This window comes from Macaca mulatta, chromosome 3 (genome assembly GCF_049350105.2).
Source record: "Macaca mulatta isolate MMU2019108-1 chromosome 3, T2T-MMU8v2.0, whole genome shotgun sequence".
Lineage (NCBI taxonomy): Eukaryota > Metazoa > Chordata > Mammalia > Primates > Cercopithecidae > Macaca > Macaca mulatta.
This window is the reverse complement of record NC_133408.1, coordinates 39,678,514-39,699,486: the sequence shown is the minus strand read 5'-3', so window position 1 is coordinate 39,699,486 and position 20,973 is coordinate 39,678,514. Positions and strand designations below refer to the sequence as shown.

The 20,973-nt window shown below is 53.6% G+C and overlaps 1 protein-coding gene across 1 annotated transcript; it reads right to left on the bottom strand.

Annotated features, from left to right (window-relative positions):
- Positions 1-548: 548 nt before the first annotated feature.
- Positions 549-18,204, bottom strand: LOC144340140 (SH3 domain and tetratricopeptide repeat-containing protein 1-like). The gene is given in 10 exon segments (XM_077997966.1): positions 549-945; positions 3,754-3,950; positions 4,913-5,069; positions 5,770-5,892; positions 9,641-9,791; positions 10,966-11,146; positions 14,871-15,681; positions 15,684-15,987; positions 15,989-16,547; positions 17,915-18,204. Coding segments are annotated over 10 exon segments (2,886 nt in total). The 5' UTR covers positions 18,060-18,204; the 3' UTR covers positions 549-687.
- Between the last annotated feature and the right edge of the window lie 2,769 nt (positions 18,205-20,973).

Sequence of the window (20,973 nt, the reverse complement as noted above, 5' to 3'; positions counted from 1 at the left end):
AAGTCTGGGAGCAGAGGACACTGAGTGAGGGATCCCAGGGGCCACCCTCACTGGCCTGTGGCTCTCCTGACACCACAAGAGAGGTCCAGGAGCTGACCTGGGGTCCTAATGGGGGACACCTTCCTGGCTGCAGGCTGGCAGGGTGGTGTGGTGGTCAGTGTACTGGGCTCTGTGTCTCCGCCCCTACCTGCTGTGTGACGGTGGGCCAGACACCTAACCTCTCTGTGCCTCTATTTCTTCAATGGCGAACAGGGACACTAGCAGCCCCCACACCTGATCACAGTGGCCTGAAGGTTAAAGGCAACAGCGGCACGAGACCTAGAGCAAAAGCTCTGAGCAGGGAGAGCAGGGAGCTGCCCAGGGAGTTCCACCACCATCTCCCGTCTGGGGCCGCCGAGGAAACCGAGGCTCATGGTGACCTGGCCCAGGTCTGTTAGACTCAGGGTCCTTCTCATCCCCAAGATCAGAGGGCTGCCACCAGGGAAGGAGCTGGCCCCTAGACACAGCCCAGGAAGCACACAGAGAAGGATGCCCTGGGGACTTCGGTATGTTATTGCAAAAAAAAATTTATTGCTATTTGAACCCTGCTTTCATGCCTCCATTTCCCAGAAAATGAGCCACGGGAGACACCAGGAGAGGCAGGAGATCATCCTCCTTGCACAAAACCCGCTCCCTCGGATGCTGTCCTCAGCGAGGGTGGCTGGGGGCCAACCAGGGGGCCCACCGGCAGAGTGGCAGAGGAGGTGGGTTGACCCTGCGGACGTTGAGTTCTGTGGCGAAGGTCCTGGCATTCTGGTATAAGAAGAGCGACTTCTTGCGGTCCAGGAGGAAGTTGTGGGAGATGGTGGCCGGCCGCGTGTAGATCTTCAGCTGTGCCTTCTTGTTGCCCAGGTCCACGGCAGCTGCCAGTGCCAGCTGGTAGTACCTGGCTGCATCAAACGGGTCCTGAAGGGGACAGGTCATGGTCAGCAAAAGGGGGACTCGGAGCCCGTCTTCCCAGAGGCCGTTCCTGTCTCCAGGTCATTCCACATGTCCAGCCAATGCTGGCTCACCCCATGAGCCCCGAAGCCTGTGACACTGCTGTGGTCTCAGCTGCAGGAGGTGGGGATGACCCTGACACCCCTGGAAGCCTTCCTGAGTGTCCCTACACCCCACTCACCCCAAGCCTCCTGCCCCCGTGCCACCCTCTCTGCAGGCAGTGGCTGCTTTCCCCATGGGCTGAGGTCAGGGCAGATCCTGCCTGCTCTGAGAGTTCCATGCAGGACCCTTGGCTCCAAGCCACAGCAGGGGCACAGCGTTGAGTGACCCAGGCTCCCCTCTGGCCCCTGTCCATGCTGACCATTTCCAGGCCCTCCACGGGACAGGCCAGGTACAAAACCATCTCACAGGTGTCCTCTCTGGCAATGTTCCCTGAAATACTGACGGAGTGTGACTCCCCAGACATCCACTCCTGTTTTCAATGCATCTTTGGCTCAAACTCACCATCCCTGGGTTGGGATGCCGTCTCCCAGACCTCCTCCTTGACCCTCCCATCCCCCACCCGGCTTCTCCCCAGGCACCTCCTCCACATGGGGGTCACCCAAGGGACCTCTCTAAGACCCATGCCTGGCCTGTTCCTCTTTACCATCTCAAGATGGCTCCCAGGGCCAATGAGAAAGTCCAAGATGCAGCAGTCCATTCCCTCACTGCCCCACCCCACACACGGAACAGGGGCGTGAGAAGGCCCCGAGTCACCGCCACTGCTCATCCAATGCCCCCTAGCCCAGCCGAACACTGGACTCTGTGCTGGGTGCATGGCGGAGCCTAATGTCCTCGCTCCCAGTCTGAGGGACCTGGGAGCGAACACTGACCACACAGGGTAGCCCGGGCTGTGGCAGAGGGAAGCCCAGGAGACCCCAGACTCAGCCGGGGTGGGCAGCAAGGGCTTCCTGAAGGGGTGGGGGCTTCCCAACTAAACAGGAAGGAGCCAGCCAAAGCATATGTCTCTGCGTGTGCCTGTGCATGTGCCTGTGCGTGTTTGTGTGCCTGTGTGTGCATGTCCCTGTGTGTGTGCGTGTGCCTGTGTCTGTGTGTGCATTTCCCTGTGTGCATGCCTGTGCCTGTGTGTGCGTGTGCCTGTGCTTGTGTGAATTTCCCTGTGCATTTCCATGTGCATATAGTGTGTGCAGCAGCTAGTGAGTGGCAGGCTGAGCCAGTAAACATCTAATCCATCCTATTCCAGGGCTCACTCTCACGTGTAGACTAAAGGGGACCCCATTTTAGAGGCAATTGGCAAAGATGCCCATTTACCCCTGCTTCTCTGCCTTCTCAGCCTTCCAGGCTCCATCCAGCCCGGCTTTTTCTCCCACTCCTCTGGGCCCTGGGTCCAGAGTCTCCTATACAAGGAGGAGGGTGTAGCCTTGGAAAGACAGCCGCCCTTGGGGAATTCCAAGGGGGCCTCCCTGTGGGAAGCTGGCCCGCGCTGGCTGACAGCATAGTCACGATGAGGCCCAGAGGGCTGTGCATGGGAAGGAGGTGAAGGAGGGCTGTGCATGGGAAGGAGGTGAAGGAGGCCTCTGCCCCTCGACCCCAACCGTGGACTTTGGCCTCTCAGGTACTACTTGGCCCTTTCCTTTCTCCTGGACAGGCAGAGTGGGTGGCAGGCTTGACCAAGAGAGATAAAGGCCTCTTCTGGGAGGCCCGTCCCCCTGGGTCCCAGGCAAGCCCCTGGGCAGTGAGCAGCGTCCCTCTGGGCCTGACACTTGGAACCTCCCTGTCTGGCTGGGACTTGGGAGGCCACGGGGACCACTTCTCACCACCAGGTGTCACCAGCACTGGGCTGAGGCCTCCCGGGCAGCCCCAGGCCTGCGGTGGGGAATACGGGGCAGGGTCTTAGGGCTGCCCCACCTCCTCATGTTGTTCTAAGGCCCACAAGATCTTGGCCCCTGGACTGGAGCGCCCTGGCCCCTCAGCCCATAAGGAGCACTGACGCGACGCCGGTGCGATGCTGAGGAGGGGTCGCGCCTGCTGGGCAGAGGGGTGGAGACACCCCAGGTCTGAGTCTGCCAGTCCCAGCTCTCCACCCCTGCAGGGCTGGGGGCAGAGGGAGCACAGCACCTCCCCTCGAGACACACCCGACCCAGCAAGGCCTCAGCCTGGCTGGCAGGAGCCCCACCCCACTGCCCCTGCCCTGAGCTGGGGTTTCCCTGTCTGTGAACCCAATGGTAAGACACTGGTCCCACCCCACCCTTCCTGGGTGGTGTGAAGATTCAAGGTGTCTCGGGACTCCAGGAAGGAGTTGCTCAGTGCAGGCTGGCACCCTGGGCAGGCTTCCTAGAGGAGGTGCCAGGATTTGGGTTGGATCTTGCAACGTGGATTCAATGTGAGGATGATGCCGTCCTCCGAAATGTCCTTCTCCCGACCTGTTTTCTTTGTTAAATGCAACTTGACACTTGACTGTCAAGTCTCAGTTTTGCTGTCACCTCCTCCAGGAGGGCCCCCCTGACTACAATCCCCCTTCTTTACCCAGAGGCCACCGTTGCCCACTCATGTGTCAGCCTCCCTGGCTGAGACAGTTGTTGAGGGTGAGGCCTGGCCAGCTTGGGAGCTAGGTTGTATCTGCTAACCTTGCCAGCTCCTCCAGCTGGGTGCAGGGCTCCAGCGAGGCCACTGGGTCATTCCTAAGGAAGGCTGGAACCCAGCCCTCTGGGGTGTGGGTGGAAATCCAACTCCAAGGGGGCCGGGAACACCCCGAGCCCTGCCCCTCCCACCCACCTTCAGGTCGTAGAAGATGATGTCACCGAGCACCAGGTACACCTTCACGTAGTAGAGGGTCTCCTCGTTGAACTCCAGCGGCGAGTGGCAGAGCTACAGGGCCTTGAGGTAGAAGTGCTCCGCCAGCTTGCCATGGCCCAGCCGGTGGTGCAGGGCAGCTAGCCGGTGGTAGGCCATGTGCTCGTTCAGCCGGTCCCCTGGGTGCAGGCCAAAGGGGCAGGTGTGAGGATGTGGCTCCCTGGGGCAGGGAGGACACATGCCCCTCAGGAGCAGGTATGTAGATCCCAGGCAGCACACCTGGCTTGCCTCCAGGCACCTGTGGTCACCTGGGCAGCTCTGGCCAGTCCCTTCCAGGTTCCCAGACTCACTTTCCCATCTGCAAAGCAGAACTAATAAGGCCTGCCCCTGTCTACTGTGAGGCTTATGGCAAAGTCGGACTTGGATGGCCCAGCTCTGTACCTACACATAGCCACCTGCCTTTGCTCACTGGGTTTAACCAGGGGAGCCCAAAAGCCATGCTGTCCAGGTGCTCCCGGACACCCCGGCTCCAGGCAACCCACAGATGTGACATCCGACTCCTCCTGGGTGTGGCACGATCACAGCCCCCTACCTTGGGGAGTCAGCTGCACACCTACTGTGTACTGGGCTACGGGGCACAAGGCACTGGGGCATGTGGCCTGCCTAGGGTTCCCTGTCTCTGGAGGGGGACAGACGACCCTGGCACAGCACCAGGGGATGCCTGGCCTTAAGGGGCAGACTGCTGGAAGGGGAACTGGGATTTTATCAGCCAGAGAGCCGTGTGGTTGATGAGGGTGGGAAGGGCACAAGAGAAAGGGAATGTGTCACTCAGCCTGGCACATACAGGGACCAACGAGATGCCTGGCATGTCTGGAAGGCAGAGGGCACACTGGGCGGCCCTTGTGGTCAGCAGCGGGAACAGGCAGAGGAAGCAGAGCTCAGTCAGGCAGGGAGCTCTGCACTGCGTGAGAGACCTCGGGCTGTGCCCCACAGCCGGACGGGGAAGCCAGCTGGGCAGATCTGCCTGCCTGGACAGGAGACCAGGAAAATCCAGCAGCTGTTTCAGCTCCTGGCCTGCAGACCTGGAGGCTGGGCTCTGGCAAAGTGTGGGTCCTGGCAGGGTGGGGCTCAGAGGACTTACCCAGAGTGATGCTGAGTGCTAGGGCCATGTAGGTAAACTCCAAGCCCTCCTGGGACTCCTCCAGCGTGGCCAGGAGTGCCACCAGCTTGTTGCACAGCTGTAGCTGCAGCTCCGCCTTGTGGTTGTCCGTAGTCACTGCCAGGGGCAGGGCCTGGTCCTACCACACAGGCAGGTGGGGTCAGGCTTCCCGCAGCACCCACCTTGCCCACAGCCCTCCTCAGAGCTCAAACATGTACTTGGAGCTTCCCACGCCCCAGCTACCCCTGCACCTCAACACAGCTCTGTGCTCTGGGATAACACACAGTTCAGACACCCAAGTTGGGGGCTGAAGAGTCACCTGAGGCCCATCCAGCTACACTCGACAGCCTCAGACCAGCCTCTCCCACCTGGGCACCGGGAGTCTGACTGGGGGGAGCCAGCACTCCTCTCTGCTCTAAAAACACCACATTTATCTGTGCCCAGGGCTGAGCCACACCGTGAGCTCAGAGGAAGGGAGAAGCCGTCCCACTTCGGGGTGCATGCAGACCTGGGCCTCCCACTGATGCTGTGTGTCCTTTGACATGTCCCTGTGCCTCTCTGAGCCTCAGTTTCCTCATCTGGAAGATGGGGGCAGGACTTCCCACTCATGGTTGCTTGAGGTCATCAGGTAGATGGGTAGAGCCATTGTCACGTCCAGGCCCTGAGCGTTTGTCCCGGGCAGGGGCATGGTCAATATTCCTGGTGAGACCACTTGGAAACTAATCATGTATATGGGTGGCCCTGCCTCCAGGTGGGAGGCCTCTACCCTGCCACACCTGTACCTCAGCCTCCAGGTGCCCCACTGAGGCCCACCCACATCAGCCCACAGGCCAGCTCACCCGGTAGAAGGACATGCCTTCCTCCCGCTCCCAGGCCCCATTGAAGAAGATGTCTCCAGCTGCCTCAAACAGCTCCAGCCCCAGGTTGGGGTCGCCTGTGTACAGGTCCACATTCTGTGCCACCTGAAAGGAGACAGAAGTTCCCTCAAGACCCACACCTAGCGAGGTGGCTACGCGCACCTTTGCCAGCCTCCTTCCTCTCACACACTACAGGTACACTTGAGTATTTTTCAGACCCTGCGCATGAGGGCTGCCCCTACCACTGGCATGAGGACAATGAACTGATACACCTGAGTGCCAGGAGGTGACTGAGCAGCTGCAGCCCAGGAGCCCGATACCTGTGAATCCTACCACCAGGGCTAGCCCTAGCCCACTCCCCCTGCACTCAAAACAGTCTCCGTGGCGCCCAGATTGCTGGGAGCCCAGCCCCTGGCACCTTTCTGCGTTGCCACATCCCTGCCACATCAGCAGTGTTTGTGGGTGGGCCTTGTCCCCTCTTGGCCATGAGCTCTTGATCCCTCTCCTCAGCTCAAGGAGGTATACAGCAGGTACTCAATAATGAAAGCTTCACCAGGCTCGTGGGCTTCACAATTTGTTCCAGATCACACTGTGTTTGGGAAAGCCTCTGAAAACAGCCGCTATGATAGATTCATTTTGTAAGGAGATTTGCCACGTGTCGCTTGGAGCAAGCTCTTCTGTGTGTTAACTGAGTGTTCACATTATTTGAGCATGTGCTGTATACCAGCAGGTGCTGGGCACTGTGAGGGGCCGCGCCTCTGCCCTCAGGGAGAAGATGCTGGCCACTGGGGGAGGATGTGAGGGAACCAGTTGGAGGGAGGGAAAAGGCACACAACAGGTGCTCAGCAGTGGCTTAGGAATGAGTGGATGGATGGATGGATGGATGAATGGATGAGGAGATGTAGACACATGGATGGATGGATGGGCGTGTGGCTAGATTAATGCTTGGATGGATGGATGGATGGATGGATGGAATGATGTGTGTATGTCTGTACGTATGTATGGGTGGGTAGATAATGTATGGATGGGTGGAGGGTAGATGATGTATGTACATGTGGATGGATAGATGGTGGATAGACGAATGTATGGGTAAACAAATGGAGAGATAGATGAATGGAGGGATGGATTAATAGATTGATGGGTGGATGGATGAATGATGGATGGATGGACGAACGGTGAATGGATGGATGGGAGAAAGGATGGATGATGGAAGGAAGGATGGATGATGGAAGGATGAATGAATGGATGGGTGGATGGATGATGGATGGATGGAAGGATGAACAGGTGGATGGATGGATGATGGAAGCATGGATGGATGATGGAAGCATGGAGAGATGATGGATGGATGGATGGATGAATGGATAAATAGATATGTGGATGTATGATGGATGCATGGAAGGATGAACAGGTGAATGGATGGATGTTGGAAGGATGAATGGACAGACGGATGAAACAACAGGTGAATGGATGGATAGACGGGTGAATGGATGGATAAAAGGATGGATGAATGATGGATGGATGAATGGACGGATGGATGAATGGACAGATGGATGGATGATAGATGGATGGATGGATGATGGATGGATGGATGGATGGATGGATTATGGATGGATGGATTATGGATGGATGGAAGGATGAACAGATGAATGGATGGATGATGGAAGGATGGAAGGATGGATGGATGAATGGATAAATAGATAGATGGATGAATGATGGATGCATGGAAGGATGAACAGGAGGTGAGTAGATGGTTGATGGAAGGATGGATGGATGATGGATGGATATATGGACGAATGGATAAGTGGATGAATGGATAAATGGATGGATGGATGAATGATGGATGGATGAATGGTGGATGGATGAATCGTGGATGGATGGAAGGATGAACAGGTGAATGGATGGTTGATGGAAGGATGAATGGACGGATGGATGGATGAACAGGTGAATGGATGGATGATAAATGGATGAAGGATGGATGATAAAAGGATGGATGGATGAATGGACAAATGGATGGATGATGGCTGGATGGATGATGGATGGATGGAAGGAAGAACGGATGAATGGATGGATGATGGAAGGATGGATGATGGAAAGATGGATGGATGATGGAAGGATGGATGGATGAATGAATGGACGAACAGGTGGATGGATGGTGGCTGAATGAATGGATGATAAAGGAATGAATGAATGATGAATGGACGAATGGATGGATGGATGGATGGATGGACAGGTGAATGGAAGGATGAACAGGTGAATGGATGCATGATAGAAGGATGGATGGATGGATGGATGGATGGATGGATGGATGGAAGGATGAGCAGGCGAGTGGATGAATGATGGAAGGATGGATGGATGATGGATGGATGGATGATGGATGGATGGAAGAATGAACAGGTGAATGGATGATGGAAGGATAGAAGAATGGATGGATGGATGAACAGGTGAATGGATGGATCATGGATGGATGGAAGATGGTTGGATGGATTATGGAAAGATGGATGGAAGGATGGATGGAAGGATGGATGGATGATGGATGGATGGAAGAATGAACAGGTGAATGGATGATGGAAGGATGGAAGAATGGATGGAGGGATGGATGAACAGGTGAATGGATGGATGGATGATAAAAGGATGGATGATGAATGAATGGATGGATGGATGGACAGGTGAATGGATGGATCATGGATGGATGGAAGATGGTTGGATGGATTATGGAAAGATAGATGGAAGGATGGATGGATGATGGATGGATGGATGATGGATGGATGGAAGAATGAACAGGTGAATGGATGATGGCAGGATGGAAGAATGGATGGAGGGATGGATGAACAGGTGAATGGACGGATGGATGATAAAAGGATGGATGATGAATGAATGGATGGATGGATGAACAGGTGAATGGATGGATCATGGATGGATGGAAGATAGTTGGATGGATTATGGAAAGATAGATGGAAGGATGGATGGAAGGATGGATGGATGATGGATGGATGGATGATGGATGGATGGAAGAATGAACAGGTGAATGGATGATGGAAGGATGGAAGAATGGATGGAGGGATGGATGAACAGGTGAATGGATGGATGGATGATAAAAGGATGGATGATGAATGAATGGATGGATGGATGAACAGGTGAATGGATGGATCATGGATGGATGGAAGATGGTTGGATGGATAATGTAAAGATGGATGGAAGGATGGATGGATGGACGGACAAGGAGGTGAATGGATGGATGAAGAGGTGAACAGAAGAATGATGGATGGATGGATGGACAGAAGGATGAACAGTTGGATGGAAGATGGAAAGTTAGACGGAAGGATGGATGGACGGACGAACAGGTGAATGGATAGACGAACAGGTGAATGGATGGATGGACAGGCGAATGAATGGATGACAAAAGGATGGATGGATGATAGATGGATGGATGGATGCGTGGAAAGATGAACAGGTGAATGGATGGATGATGGGAGGATGAAAGGATGGATGGATGGATGATGGATGGATGGATGGATGGAAGGACACACAGGTGTATGGGAAGATGATGGAAGAATGGATGGATGGATGGATGATGGATTGATGGATAGAAGGATGAGCAGGTAAACAGATAGATGATGGAAGGATGAATGGATGGGTGGATGGACAGGTGAATGGATGGATAGACGGGTGAATAGATGGATGATTAAAGGATGGATGAATGATGGATGGATGGATGGATGATGGATGGATGGATGATGGATGGATGGATGGATGGAAGGATGAACAGGTAAACAGATGATGGAAGGATGAATGGATGGGTGGATGGACAGAGAGTGAACAGCACAGGGGTCCTCCTGCATCCCTTGTCACTCACCTGGATGTACAGGTCCACCAGCTCGCTCTGCCGCAGGATGTAATAGATCTTCCCTGCTTGTAGCCAGGCATGTGCCTCCTTCTCTTTCCTCTGGAGGTCAATGAAAATCCCCAGACTTCGTTTGCTGTAGTCCAGAGCGGATTTGTAGGCCCTGGAATCAGACGCAGGTGTCAGAACAAGGGCTCTCATCCTCCTGGAACCAGTCTGCCTCCTCCCGTGGGTCTGGTGACAGATGAATCTGGCATGTGGGGACTGGGAAAGGCCCTCTCGTGTGTGCAGTGTTCTGCTCTTCCCAGGCTGCTGGGAGGGCCAGGGTGAACTCACACGGCATGGAAAAATGAAGGACATCGTCTGAGGGAATCAAGCATCATGCTGCCCTGTGGCAGGAGGAGTGTGCTAGTCCATCTCCCCTGCCTCCCAGACATGGCCTGTGTCTTCTCCAGATGCACCAGGAGCCGTTAGTGTTCAGAGGCTATCTAGGCCGATGGTTCTCAAGGTGTGCAGGCATCACAGTCACTCGGAGGCCTGACTGTAGAGCTTGCTGGCCCTGCCCCCAGAGCTCCCGGCTCCACAGGCCTGGGGCAGGCCCTAGAACTCCCACTTGCCACAAGCTCCTAGGTGACATGGATGCTGCTCTACTGGTCGAGGGACTACACTTTGAGAAGCATGGCTCTAGCCCACTGGCCCATTTTCCTTCTGTGAACCTGAGGCCAAGACTGGAGCCAGTCTCCCGGGTCCCCATGGAATCTTGATCCTTCCCTGCTCTCTCAGTAAGTCCAACACTCGAGGGGGTGTGACTGCAGCAATGTCACTGGGCCCTGTGGGTGGGGTGGCCAGGGCCATGGTTACCCCAACAGGTCAGGATGCTTGAGGGAAGCTGAGTAGGCCACATATGGGACGTGAGACCTTGAAACCCTGCCCCAGGGAAGCAGGTGACACAACTGGCTCTGTCTTCTGTGGAAGAGAAGCCACAGGTGGCTGCTGTGGTCACACTTAAGGGGACAGATGAAGACCAGGAATGAAGATTCGGGGCAGGCAGAGGTCAGATGACAAAAGTCACTATAGTAGGAAGAACAGCCCAGAGTGCACCTACTGCCTCTGCTGGGGTTGAGATGACCTTTGACCCAACAAGGGAGGCTCAAGCTGGGACTCACGGGCCAGCAGCAGCCCTGGGACGACCCCAGGCCCACCAGCTCAGAGCATCTGATGCCAAGGAACCAAATGATCAAAAGGAGAGGGGCTGCTGGCGCCCTGGGCCAGCTTCCCTGTGCCCCTCTCCCTGCCCTGCCCGCCCCCACCTCTACCACTGCAAAGCCAGCCCTTACCACTCCGTGCCCAGGGACAGGTAGAGCTGACTGATGGTCTCCAGGAGCTGCCCCTCCAGCACCTTGTCAGACACCTTGCAGGCCAGGGAGAGCTGGAGCTCGTGGTAGATGACACACTGGGCCTCGCTGGGCATGACGGCGCTGTATAAGTAGCACAGCCACTGGATGGCCGGCAGCTGGCCTGGGCAGAAGACAAAATGGAAGACGTTAGTCTCCCAGCATTGAAGCAAGGCTGGCTGTGCTCGGAGGCCCCTGCTTGCCTCTTTCACACCTCTGTGAGCCTGGGCCCCATAGGCGGGGAGCCTGAGCGCAGACAGGCCATGCACCCGTGCCAGGGCAGATGCCGAGCACACCGTGACATGGGCACACCTTGGTGCAGATGCTCATGGTACAGGCCGGCCTTTTTTACAATTCCCAGGGCCGAGGTCCTGGCCAGGCTCGGTCCCTGCACCAGGCCATCTATTTCTGCTTCACAAAGCCCCTCTGGCCAGGACCAGGGCCGCCTTCAGCCTGAGCTGATGAGGCCAGGGGCACAAGTAGCCCCTGTCGCAGATGGAACCCTGAGAGCAAAGCCAAGCGTCATGTCTGCCACACATGGCATCATGTTGGGGGAATGGGGTTCAAAGTCGGCCCCTGGTCTTCCCACACATGCTTCTCTCATGCAACCAGGCTCCTCCCAAAGCCAGGGCACTGGGAACGGTGGAAAGCTTCTGATTCTCTAGCGTCAGAAACATTCCGGAGATTAACACCGGAAACCAGGTACGCCGAATGGACATCTGTCACACACACCCCCCAACAACAGCTGAATACACAGTCCTCTCGAGCACCCATGGGACATTCCCCATGACAGACCATGTGCCAGGTCACAAAATGAGCCTCAGTGAATGGAGAAGGACTGAGACCAAAGCAGAGGTGTTCTTCAGCTGTACTGGCATGAACACTCGAAATCGACAGTGAAGGAAATGTGGGAAATTCAAAAATATGTGAAAATTACACACTCCTAAACAACCAGTGAGTCAAAGAGACCATCCGGGAAACCGAAAACTAATTTGAGAAGAATGTAAACAAATGCACAGCCCGGGCCAGCGCGGTGGCTCACGCCTCTCATCCCAGCACTGTGGGAGGCCGAGGTGGGAGGATCGCTTGAGTCCAGGAGTTTGAGATCAGCCTGGGAAACATGGTGAAATCCTGTCTCTATAAAAAAAAAAAAAAAAAAAAAAATTCAAAAATTAGCCAGGTGGGTTGGTGCACATCTGTAATTCCAGCTACTCGGGAGGCTGAGGCATGAGAATGGCTTGAACCTGGATAGAAGTTGCAGTGGGCCAAGATTGCACCACTGCACCCCAGCCTGGTCAATAGAGCAAAACTCTGCCTTAAAAAATATATATATAGCAGTGTATCAAAAATTCCAAGATGCAGCTAAGGCAGCGCTGAAAGGGAAATTTATAACTGTAAATGTCTACATTCAAAGAAAGAAGAAAAATCTCAAATCAAAAACCTAACCTTCCACCTTGAGAAACTAGAAAAAGAACTAAACACAAAGTGAATAAAAGGAAGAAAATAATAAACGTGAGAGTGGAAATGGGAAGTAAAAATACAGAGAATGGAAAAACAAAAGAGATAATCAACAGAACCAAAAGTGGATTTTTTGAAAATAATAACAAAACTGACAAATCTTTCACCAGACTGACCAAGAAAAGAAAGATGGGACACAAATGACTAAAATCAGAGACTGAGCACCATGGCTCAGGCCTGTCATCCCAGCACTTTGTGAGGCCGAGTTGGAAGGTTCGCTGAGGTCAGCATTCAAAACCAGCCTGGGGAAACACGATGAGACCCCATCTCTAATAAAAATGAATAAATAAAAAATTAAAAACCCAAGTTTCTAAAATCAGAAATGAAAGAGGAAACATTATTGCCAACCTGACAGAAATAAAAAGATTCCATGAAAACACTACAAACAATTGTACACCAAGAAATCAGACCATCTAGACACAACAGCCAAACTCCTAGAAGGACACAAACTACCGAAAATGACTCAAAAATGACTCCAAGTAAGCATGTGGGGTATCAACCCCACCCTCGGTCTCCTCGACCGTTCAGCTCAGGGTGGGGAGACAGGGAAGCATGATTCCCGTTCCCTGGCCTGCATTTCCAAGTCTGAATCCCCCAGCACGCCGGGGAGGGCCTCGTAGGAGGAGGTGCCACAGGCTGTTGTGCCAGGAGCAACAGGAGGCTGCAGTGGGGGCTGGGGCGCTGGGTTCCTGGAGGGTCTCCTTCCAGTCAGAGAATGCCCCTGGGGAAGAAGCCTGGGTCTGAAACCCCCAACCCTCCTTAGGCAGATGTGTGGGACCGGGGCCCCTTCACACGGTCCTTTCCAAAATCTCATCCCTCCTAGGGCCAGGAGTGGGTGCCAGGCCTCTGCTGGGAAATGGGCAGGTTTGGTCACAGCCCCTGGGGCTCTGGTCCAGGCCACAGGAGGCACCTCTGAGTGGTCTCACTATGCCATGACAAAGCGCTGCAAGGCAGAGGGGACTCAACAGTATCCCTTGTCTCAGCCATTTCCCTGGACTCAACTTCCTCATCTATCCTCTGCAGCCTAGATTTCGGACAGCCCTGCCCACCTGCTGTCCGTTCACTGCTCAGTCTGCAGTGACTGTTCGATAGCACCCCATGGCTCCCCAGTGCTCTTGGGGAAAAGGCCAAGCCACAGCCTGAGGCCCCAGGCCCTGCTTAGCTCTCCAGAAGAGCTTCTCACCATCCAGCACCTAACCCACCCACTCCCAACTCTGCACCTCCCTGCATAAGCCCTGCTCACTCACCCCTGCTCACACCCCACTCATCCCTGCTCACACTCCCGCTCACTCACCCCCTCACTCACTCCTGCTCACACCCCAGTCATCCCCGCTCACACTCCCGCTCACTCACCCCCGCTCACTCACCCCTACTCATCCCCGCTCACACTCCCGTTCACTCACCCCCATCACACCCCGCTCACACCCCACTCATCCCCGCTCACACTCCCGCTCACTCACCCTCGCTCACACCCCACTCATCCCCACTCATCCCCGCTCACACTCCCACTCACTCACGCCCATCACACCTCCACTCACTCACCACCACTCACACCCCACTCATCCCCGCTCACTCACCCCCACTCGCTCACCCCTGGGCCTTCACACAGGCTACACCTCCAGCCCCTCCACCACCACCAGCCCCTCATCCACCACCTATTACTTGACTAAATCCTCTCAACCCTCTGGTCCCAGACTAAAGAGGCTTCCCTAACCCGGGGCCAAGTGCTGCCCCGCCATCACGTCACTCACCCTTTTGTCGCTTCTGTGGCCTGAAGCTCACATTCCCACGCTCAGTCTCTGCCACCTGAGGACCCCACAAGCCCCATTTGTGGGTGGGGCCTGGCACACTCTGCACAACAAGCTGCTTTTGCATGAAATGCTCTGTGGCTTTGGGCAATCACCCGCCCCGTGTCCTCTGTGAAGTGGGATGACAGGTGCGCAGGCTGCCGAGATACCAAGCAGATAACACAGGCACAAGAACTGGTGTTCAGGGCCTGGCTCATGGAGGGGCCCCAAGTCCCAGCGTAGCAGAGCCTGCCTTGATCCCAGGGTTATGTCTAGGGATTCCCAGCACGCAGGACTTTCAATGCTCAAGGCAGGATGGTCCCTGGGCAAACCAGGAAGAGCTGGCTGCCTCAGTAGGGCACAGAGGGCCTGGCCCTGCATGGGAACCGCCTGTCTCCAGGGCGCTTGCCAACATCTCCTACTGGCCATGACTCAGCACTTTCGATGGTGGAAAAACCACCACTTGTTTCCGAATCACAAACCCCAGGTGTGCCCTGACCCATGTGGCCCCAGAAGGCTCACAAGAGGAACTGGGGCACTCACTCTCCACGTGGTCCATCTCCACGGTGACCAGAAGAGCCCACTCGTAGTAGCACTTGCCCTGCTGGGCTGGGCCCTGGCGGGTGCAGAGGTGGCCCAGCTACAGGTGTACGTGGGTGAAGTCCCGGCCACACTCCCTGCAGGGAAGCCTCGAGAACAGCCGCACAGCCCCCAGGAGGTAGTGCTGGGCCAGGCTGCTGGCACTCACATGCAGGCACAGGGTCCCGAACTTGGCCAGCACCACTGCCTGGTTCCTCCGCTGGCCCAGGTACCAAGCCGCCCGTAGGGCGCAGTAGTAGCCCTCGGCTGCCTGCCTCGTCTGGCCTGTCCTCTTCAGAGCCACGGCCACCATGTTGGCAATCACCCCCTCCTGGTCCTCGCTGGCCACCACTGCATCCTGGACAGACTGCAGGAAGTTCAGGGCCACCGGGCTCTGTCCATGAAGCACGTGCAGCCAGGCCAGGGCCACCAGGCAGTCCATGATGGCACAGACTCCGGCAACAGCACTGGCTTCCACAGCCTGCGTCATGAAGGTGACGGCTGGGCCGTGGTAGCCACGGTGGCTGTACGGCTGGGCCAGGCTGGCGTGAAGAAGGCCGCGCAGCGCCTGGCCTGTGTCCGGGGTTAGGGAGGCCAGCGCTCGCCTGAGGTAGTGGGAAGTCTGGGTGGGGAGGCTGTGGGGCTGGAGGGCGTTCTGGAGCACCAGGTTCACGCTTCTCAGCGAGCCGGCCAGTGAGTCCTGTGTCCTCAATGAGGCCACCTTGACACAGCTCAGCACCAGGTGGGGCAGGCACTTGCGGCCAGGAGTAGGAGCCAGGAGTAGATGTCAGCCAGCAGTAGGGAGCAGTCTGAGAGCCACGCAGCCTCTGGGGCTCCCGAGTCCCTGTGCAAAAGCAGCAGCCGCTCCAGGAAGGGCAGGGCCTCCTCGGGCTGCTTGAGGTGCACATGCTGCCTGGCCAACTGGAAGCAGGCCTGGGCCTCGGCCTGCAGGCTCTGGCCACCCACCGCCTGCTGCGGCGCCAGCTGCAGGAGCTCTCCCTCCACCTCGGTGCTGCAGATGTGGCCGGGCGTCCCCAGAAGCAGAGTCATGGCTTTGGGAACCACCTGTGTACACTTCTCCATTCTGCTTCCGTTAAATGCTGGCCAGGTTGGCGTACACAGCCACCACCAGGAGCAGGTCCCCAAAGCTGCCCTCCAGGGACCCCAGTGCTTCCTCCAAGTACACCCGGGCCTGGGACAGCTTGAGCCTCCTGCTGCACAGCCGCCCCAGGAGGAAGCAGAGTCTGGCCAGGGCCATCAAGAGGCCAGCTTTCTTGGCTGCCCCTCGGGCCTGTGCCAGGCACCCAGTCAGCTCCTCCTTGTCGCTAAAGCTGCAGAACATGCTGCTCAGCCATAGCAGTGCCAAGTTGTACAGGCCACGGAAGCTGGCCTTGTACCTGAGGGCGTTCAGGAACAGCAGCAATGAGCTCAGGGCCTCTGAGTCCTCCCAGTCATCCTCAGATTCCAAGAAGAAGGAGGGCTCCTCGGGGTCCTGCAAGCTCACGTTGCTGGATGCTGCACAGAGATCCCAGGACGCTGGCTCCTGGGGACAGCCTGGCCAGGTCTTGCATTGTTCCAGAACATTCTTCACCTTCGGCAAGGTGTCCTGTGGCTCCAGGCCCAGGCAAGGTGGAGGTATTTCTGCAAGTCACAAAAACACCTAGACAAATTAGAGTCCAGCAGTGAGTCCTTTGTCCACTGGGGGCAGGGTCCCCACATCCCCACCCTCTGTGTCTCTGGCGCAGCTTGCCATGAGCCCTTGAGAATTATGTGCAATGCAAACCCGGGCCTGGAGCACGTAGAAACTCCGGCACTATGGGGACAGAGAGAACACTCGGGCCCGTGGCCCGACTCTCCTACAAAATCACCCTCCTATCCTGCTTTGTCACCCACCTGACAGCATGGATTTAGGAGACTATGTCAGCTCAGTGATCCCTCAGAGCATTCTACCTTCCACTCAAACATTTCAGAAAAAAAAAAAATTATATCCACAGAGAGAGAAAAAGAAAGTAAAAATGGGGTGAAATGTTTGGGGAATCTGAGGGAAGACCATATGGGAATTCTCTGTACTATTTTTGCAACTGTTCTATAAGTCTGGATTATTTAGAATTCAAGAGTTAAACAAAGAAAAAAAAAAACAACACTATCTCCCTTTGTGAATCCATCCTGTCTTTCCCCTGGCAACTTAAGGACGCTCTCAACTAACACATCTGTTTTTTCATAAACACTAAAAGAACCCTTGCCTAGTTTTGACTTTCTGTGCTTGGCAGAAGTGTGTGTGTGTGTGTGTGTGTGTATTTCATATATATGTGTGTGTGTATATATGTATGTGTGTGTGTTGTGTATATATAGAGAAGGAGAAATATATACGTGTGTATATATATAAATCTATATTTTATATTTACTATAGTAATATGTATATCTGTGTGTGTGTGTGTACATATATTACATACCCCATAGCCTGTCCTTAACCAGTTCTAAACTTAGTGGGAAAAATACATACCTAAGCAGAGAATTTCAAAATAATATGATGAATGTTTTGATACAGGGATGTGTTGCTATGGAACACGCTGCTAAGACACAAAACCTCCTAGATGGGGCAATGAATGAACGAAGTTTTGCACCTGTAGTCACCCCCTCTGATATCCCCACAAATGTTTATAGTTATATGCATTTGCTTCCCCCAGGGCCCCCGATTCATAAGGGTTAGTCCTAGAGCCTAGCAAGTTCCTACTACAGCTGGAACACATATGCCATTCAAGAAACAGTGGCGGAGTGAATGACGAGTTAAGAACCATTTGTCAGCCAGCGCTCAGTAACACAACATGCACTGGTATGCAAATTATATTTTTGTTGAAAGCAAGGGCAGGATCACAAATTATCTTTCCAGAGAAAGCAAACCTCAAAAGCTTCTTTACCCTACTAAAGCACATTATAAGAAGCTCCCCTTATGTAAAAGAAAACCTCCTCGTTCATTATCAATGGCATGTAAACCAATAAGCCTTCACCTCTGATGACATCTCTTCCATCCCCAGGGCTAGATAAAGGAGGTTCCGGAAACCCTGGTAGTTGTGAAGGCAGCTCCCAGCTCTGACACTCTTGAACCCTGCAGGCGCGGAGGTCACACAGCAGAACAACCGAGGGAAGCATCATCAGGCTTCGAATATGTTTGAACCAGAGACGGCAAATAGGCTTCAACCAGCTGAAGACACCAGAGATTCATGGTGGCCACCTGAGGGGTTGTGCTCTTAAAAAACAAAAATTAAACATAAAACTAAAAAATTAAGAAAGGAAGGGGTCAAGAATCCATCAGGTCTGACTGAGATGCGTATCAGTGACTAACACCCCGTAAGGCAAAAGTGCTCTGGTGCGCTTTGGGTTCTTTTCAGCAGTATTCAAAGGCGTGTACTTCCCTAAGACTAAGCCACGGAATACCCCCAGCAACACTGCCAGGAGAAACGTCTCCCATGGATTTGGCTAGAAATACAGTTGTCTTTAACAAATTAACACTGAATAAATCCTGACTTATTAGAGCCTGCGAGAATGACCTTCTCAATGATAACAGTTATCACTACAATCTCCAAACATCTGCGATCCTGCAAGGAGGAACTGTGACAGCGCAGGCCACATGTCCAGAATGCTTCCCAGACTGCCTGTTACAGAATAAAAGAAATGAAACCCCCCCTAAGAATGTCTTCTCTCACATTTAGCCAGTTGTTCCTTTGTGTGCATCTCTGTGCTAAAATGGCCATTCTTCCCCACAGCCTGAAGTCATATGCTACAATAAATGAGACTCACATGAAACCAGAAACGTGCAGATGCGAGGAAACCAACACAAATGAAATGGGCTGGAGAGTGTGGCCAGGAGGATGGTACTTCCCAGGAAGCAATTACTTCATCTCTGCCCATGAGGCAGGCAGCTGTCACTGTCCCCCAGGCCCACACCAGCCACTCGAAGTACGTTCTAACCAAACTACCTCCAACAATCAACATCAATACACCACACAATTGGCTTCTGAAAGGACACCTTGCAACCAACAAGAAACTGTTAGCAGAACTTTGAAAACCTGTGCAACTAAAAACCTTGGAAAGGGATAAACACTGCCACATTTTGACTCAAATACTGTTACGGGGTGGCACCGCAATAATTCACTGAAACAAAAGAATGAATGAGGAATACTTTTATATAGGAATCAGAGGAAGCATTACTAAACATTTAAAGAAATAGGTAAAGAAACTGCTAGGTTCAAATGCTACCGTGAGACACTGTCAGGGCCTTAGGCAAATTCACTTCTCTTGGTCCTGTTTCTAGGTTCATCAAAAACCAGCTTTGGACTAGGGAATCTGTTGCTTCCCAAAGCCTTCCTTCTGTGATTCCAGCCCAGATTTTAGGACTGCTCTCCCACTTGGTATATGAAAGCACTTTCTAGTATAATAGCAAGAGTACATTTCTGTGTTGAATGCGGTTTGGGACCTACTGAAAGGAATGAGGCACATCCCCCATATATCTCCCAACTTCCTGAGCCCAGCACACATTCCTCCATATTTCTTTCAAACTTCAGAAAAACATCACCTGGGAGATCTCCGATAAGGAATGCTAAATGTATAATGTTAACCAATTGTAATGCTGTAACCAAGAGAATTACCTTGTTCCCTGTAACTTTACATATCCTGTTTACATCGGGCTATAAAAAGCAAGCACTCGCATTGTTCGAGGCCCTCTTGTATGCTGTGGAATGGAGGGACCAAGTTCCAACTTGTAGTAAAGATCCTTGCCGCTTCGCTTTGACTCTGGACTCTGGTGGTCTTCTTTGGGGAACAAACGGTCTGGGCATAACACTACTCTATGAGGCAGAATATCACCATGGAACTTTAAGCATGACGACAAGGCGCACTCTAGATAAGAATAACACATAAGATGTGGCCATACACCTGTGCGTGCCTGGCAGGGAGATGGAGAAGTCTCACTTAATGAAGCCGCGGTGCCTGTTGCACCTGAACATCCTCAGTCCACGTCAAGTTCACAATGTCCTTCTGACATCAAACCACATGTATCCCATACTTTTCCATACTTTCTACCCAAGATTAAAATATGCAGAGCACCGTGATAAAGACGCCTCCATCCCCAGCATGTTGGCTCTCGTTCTGTAGAATTACGTACTTGAGGTACAAAATGATCACCAGGCTGCAGCTGCAAGCAAGACTGGGCTCCGTGGGGACAGCCACTCCTGTCGCCAAAGTCTGATGCAGCTGCAGAGAAGCTGTGGCTGAGGCCATTCACTTTGTGAGAGAACCACACAGGAGGGAAAAGGTAGGGGAGGTAGGGAAGAGGGCAATGTCAGGCCTCTGAGCCCAATCCAAGCCACCGCATCCCCTGTGACTTGCACGTATACACCCAGATGGCCTGAAGTAACTGAAGAATCACAAAAGAAGTGCAAATGCCCTGTCCCACCTTAACTGATGACATTCTACCACAAAAGAAGTGAAAATGGCCGGTCCTTGCCTTAAGGGATGGTATTATCTTGTGAAATTCCTTTTCCTGGCTCATCCTGGCTCAAAAAGCTCCCCCACTGAGCACTTTGTGACCCCCACTCCTGCCCGTCAGAGCCAGAGAACAACCCCCCTTTGACTGTAATTTTCCTTTACCTACCCAAACCCTATAAAATGGCCCCACCCTTATCTCCCTTCCCTGACTCTCTTTTGGGACTCAGCCCGCCTGCACCCAGGTGATTAAAAAGCTTTATTGCTCACACAAAGCCTGTTTGGTGGTCTCTTCACATGGAGGCGCATGACAGGCAGGTGCAGAGCCAGGGAAGGACCTGTGATGAGAACAGAAAGGAATGCGCCTGCCTGTATGCACACTCGGATTTTATGACAATGTGGGCATGGGGCTGAACAGGATGCCTGAGAACATGCCTCCAAGTTCTTTTGCTGATTTTCTAAATATTGGTGTAAAATCTGAACTCAGACAAATTTCTTTTTCAATCGTTTCAATCAACATCTTTGGTGCTCAGCATCATGTCTACATGATCATCTAGAAAACCAACTTCTGTTCTAAGGCTCACAT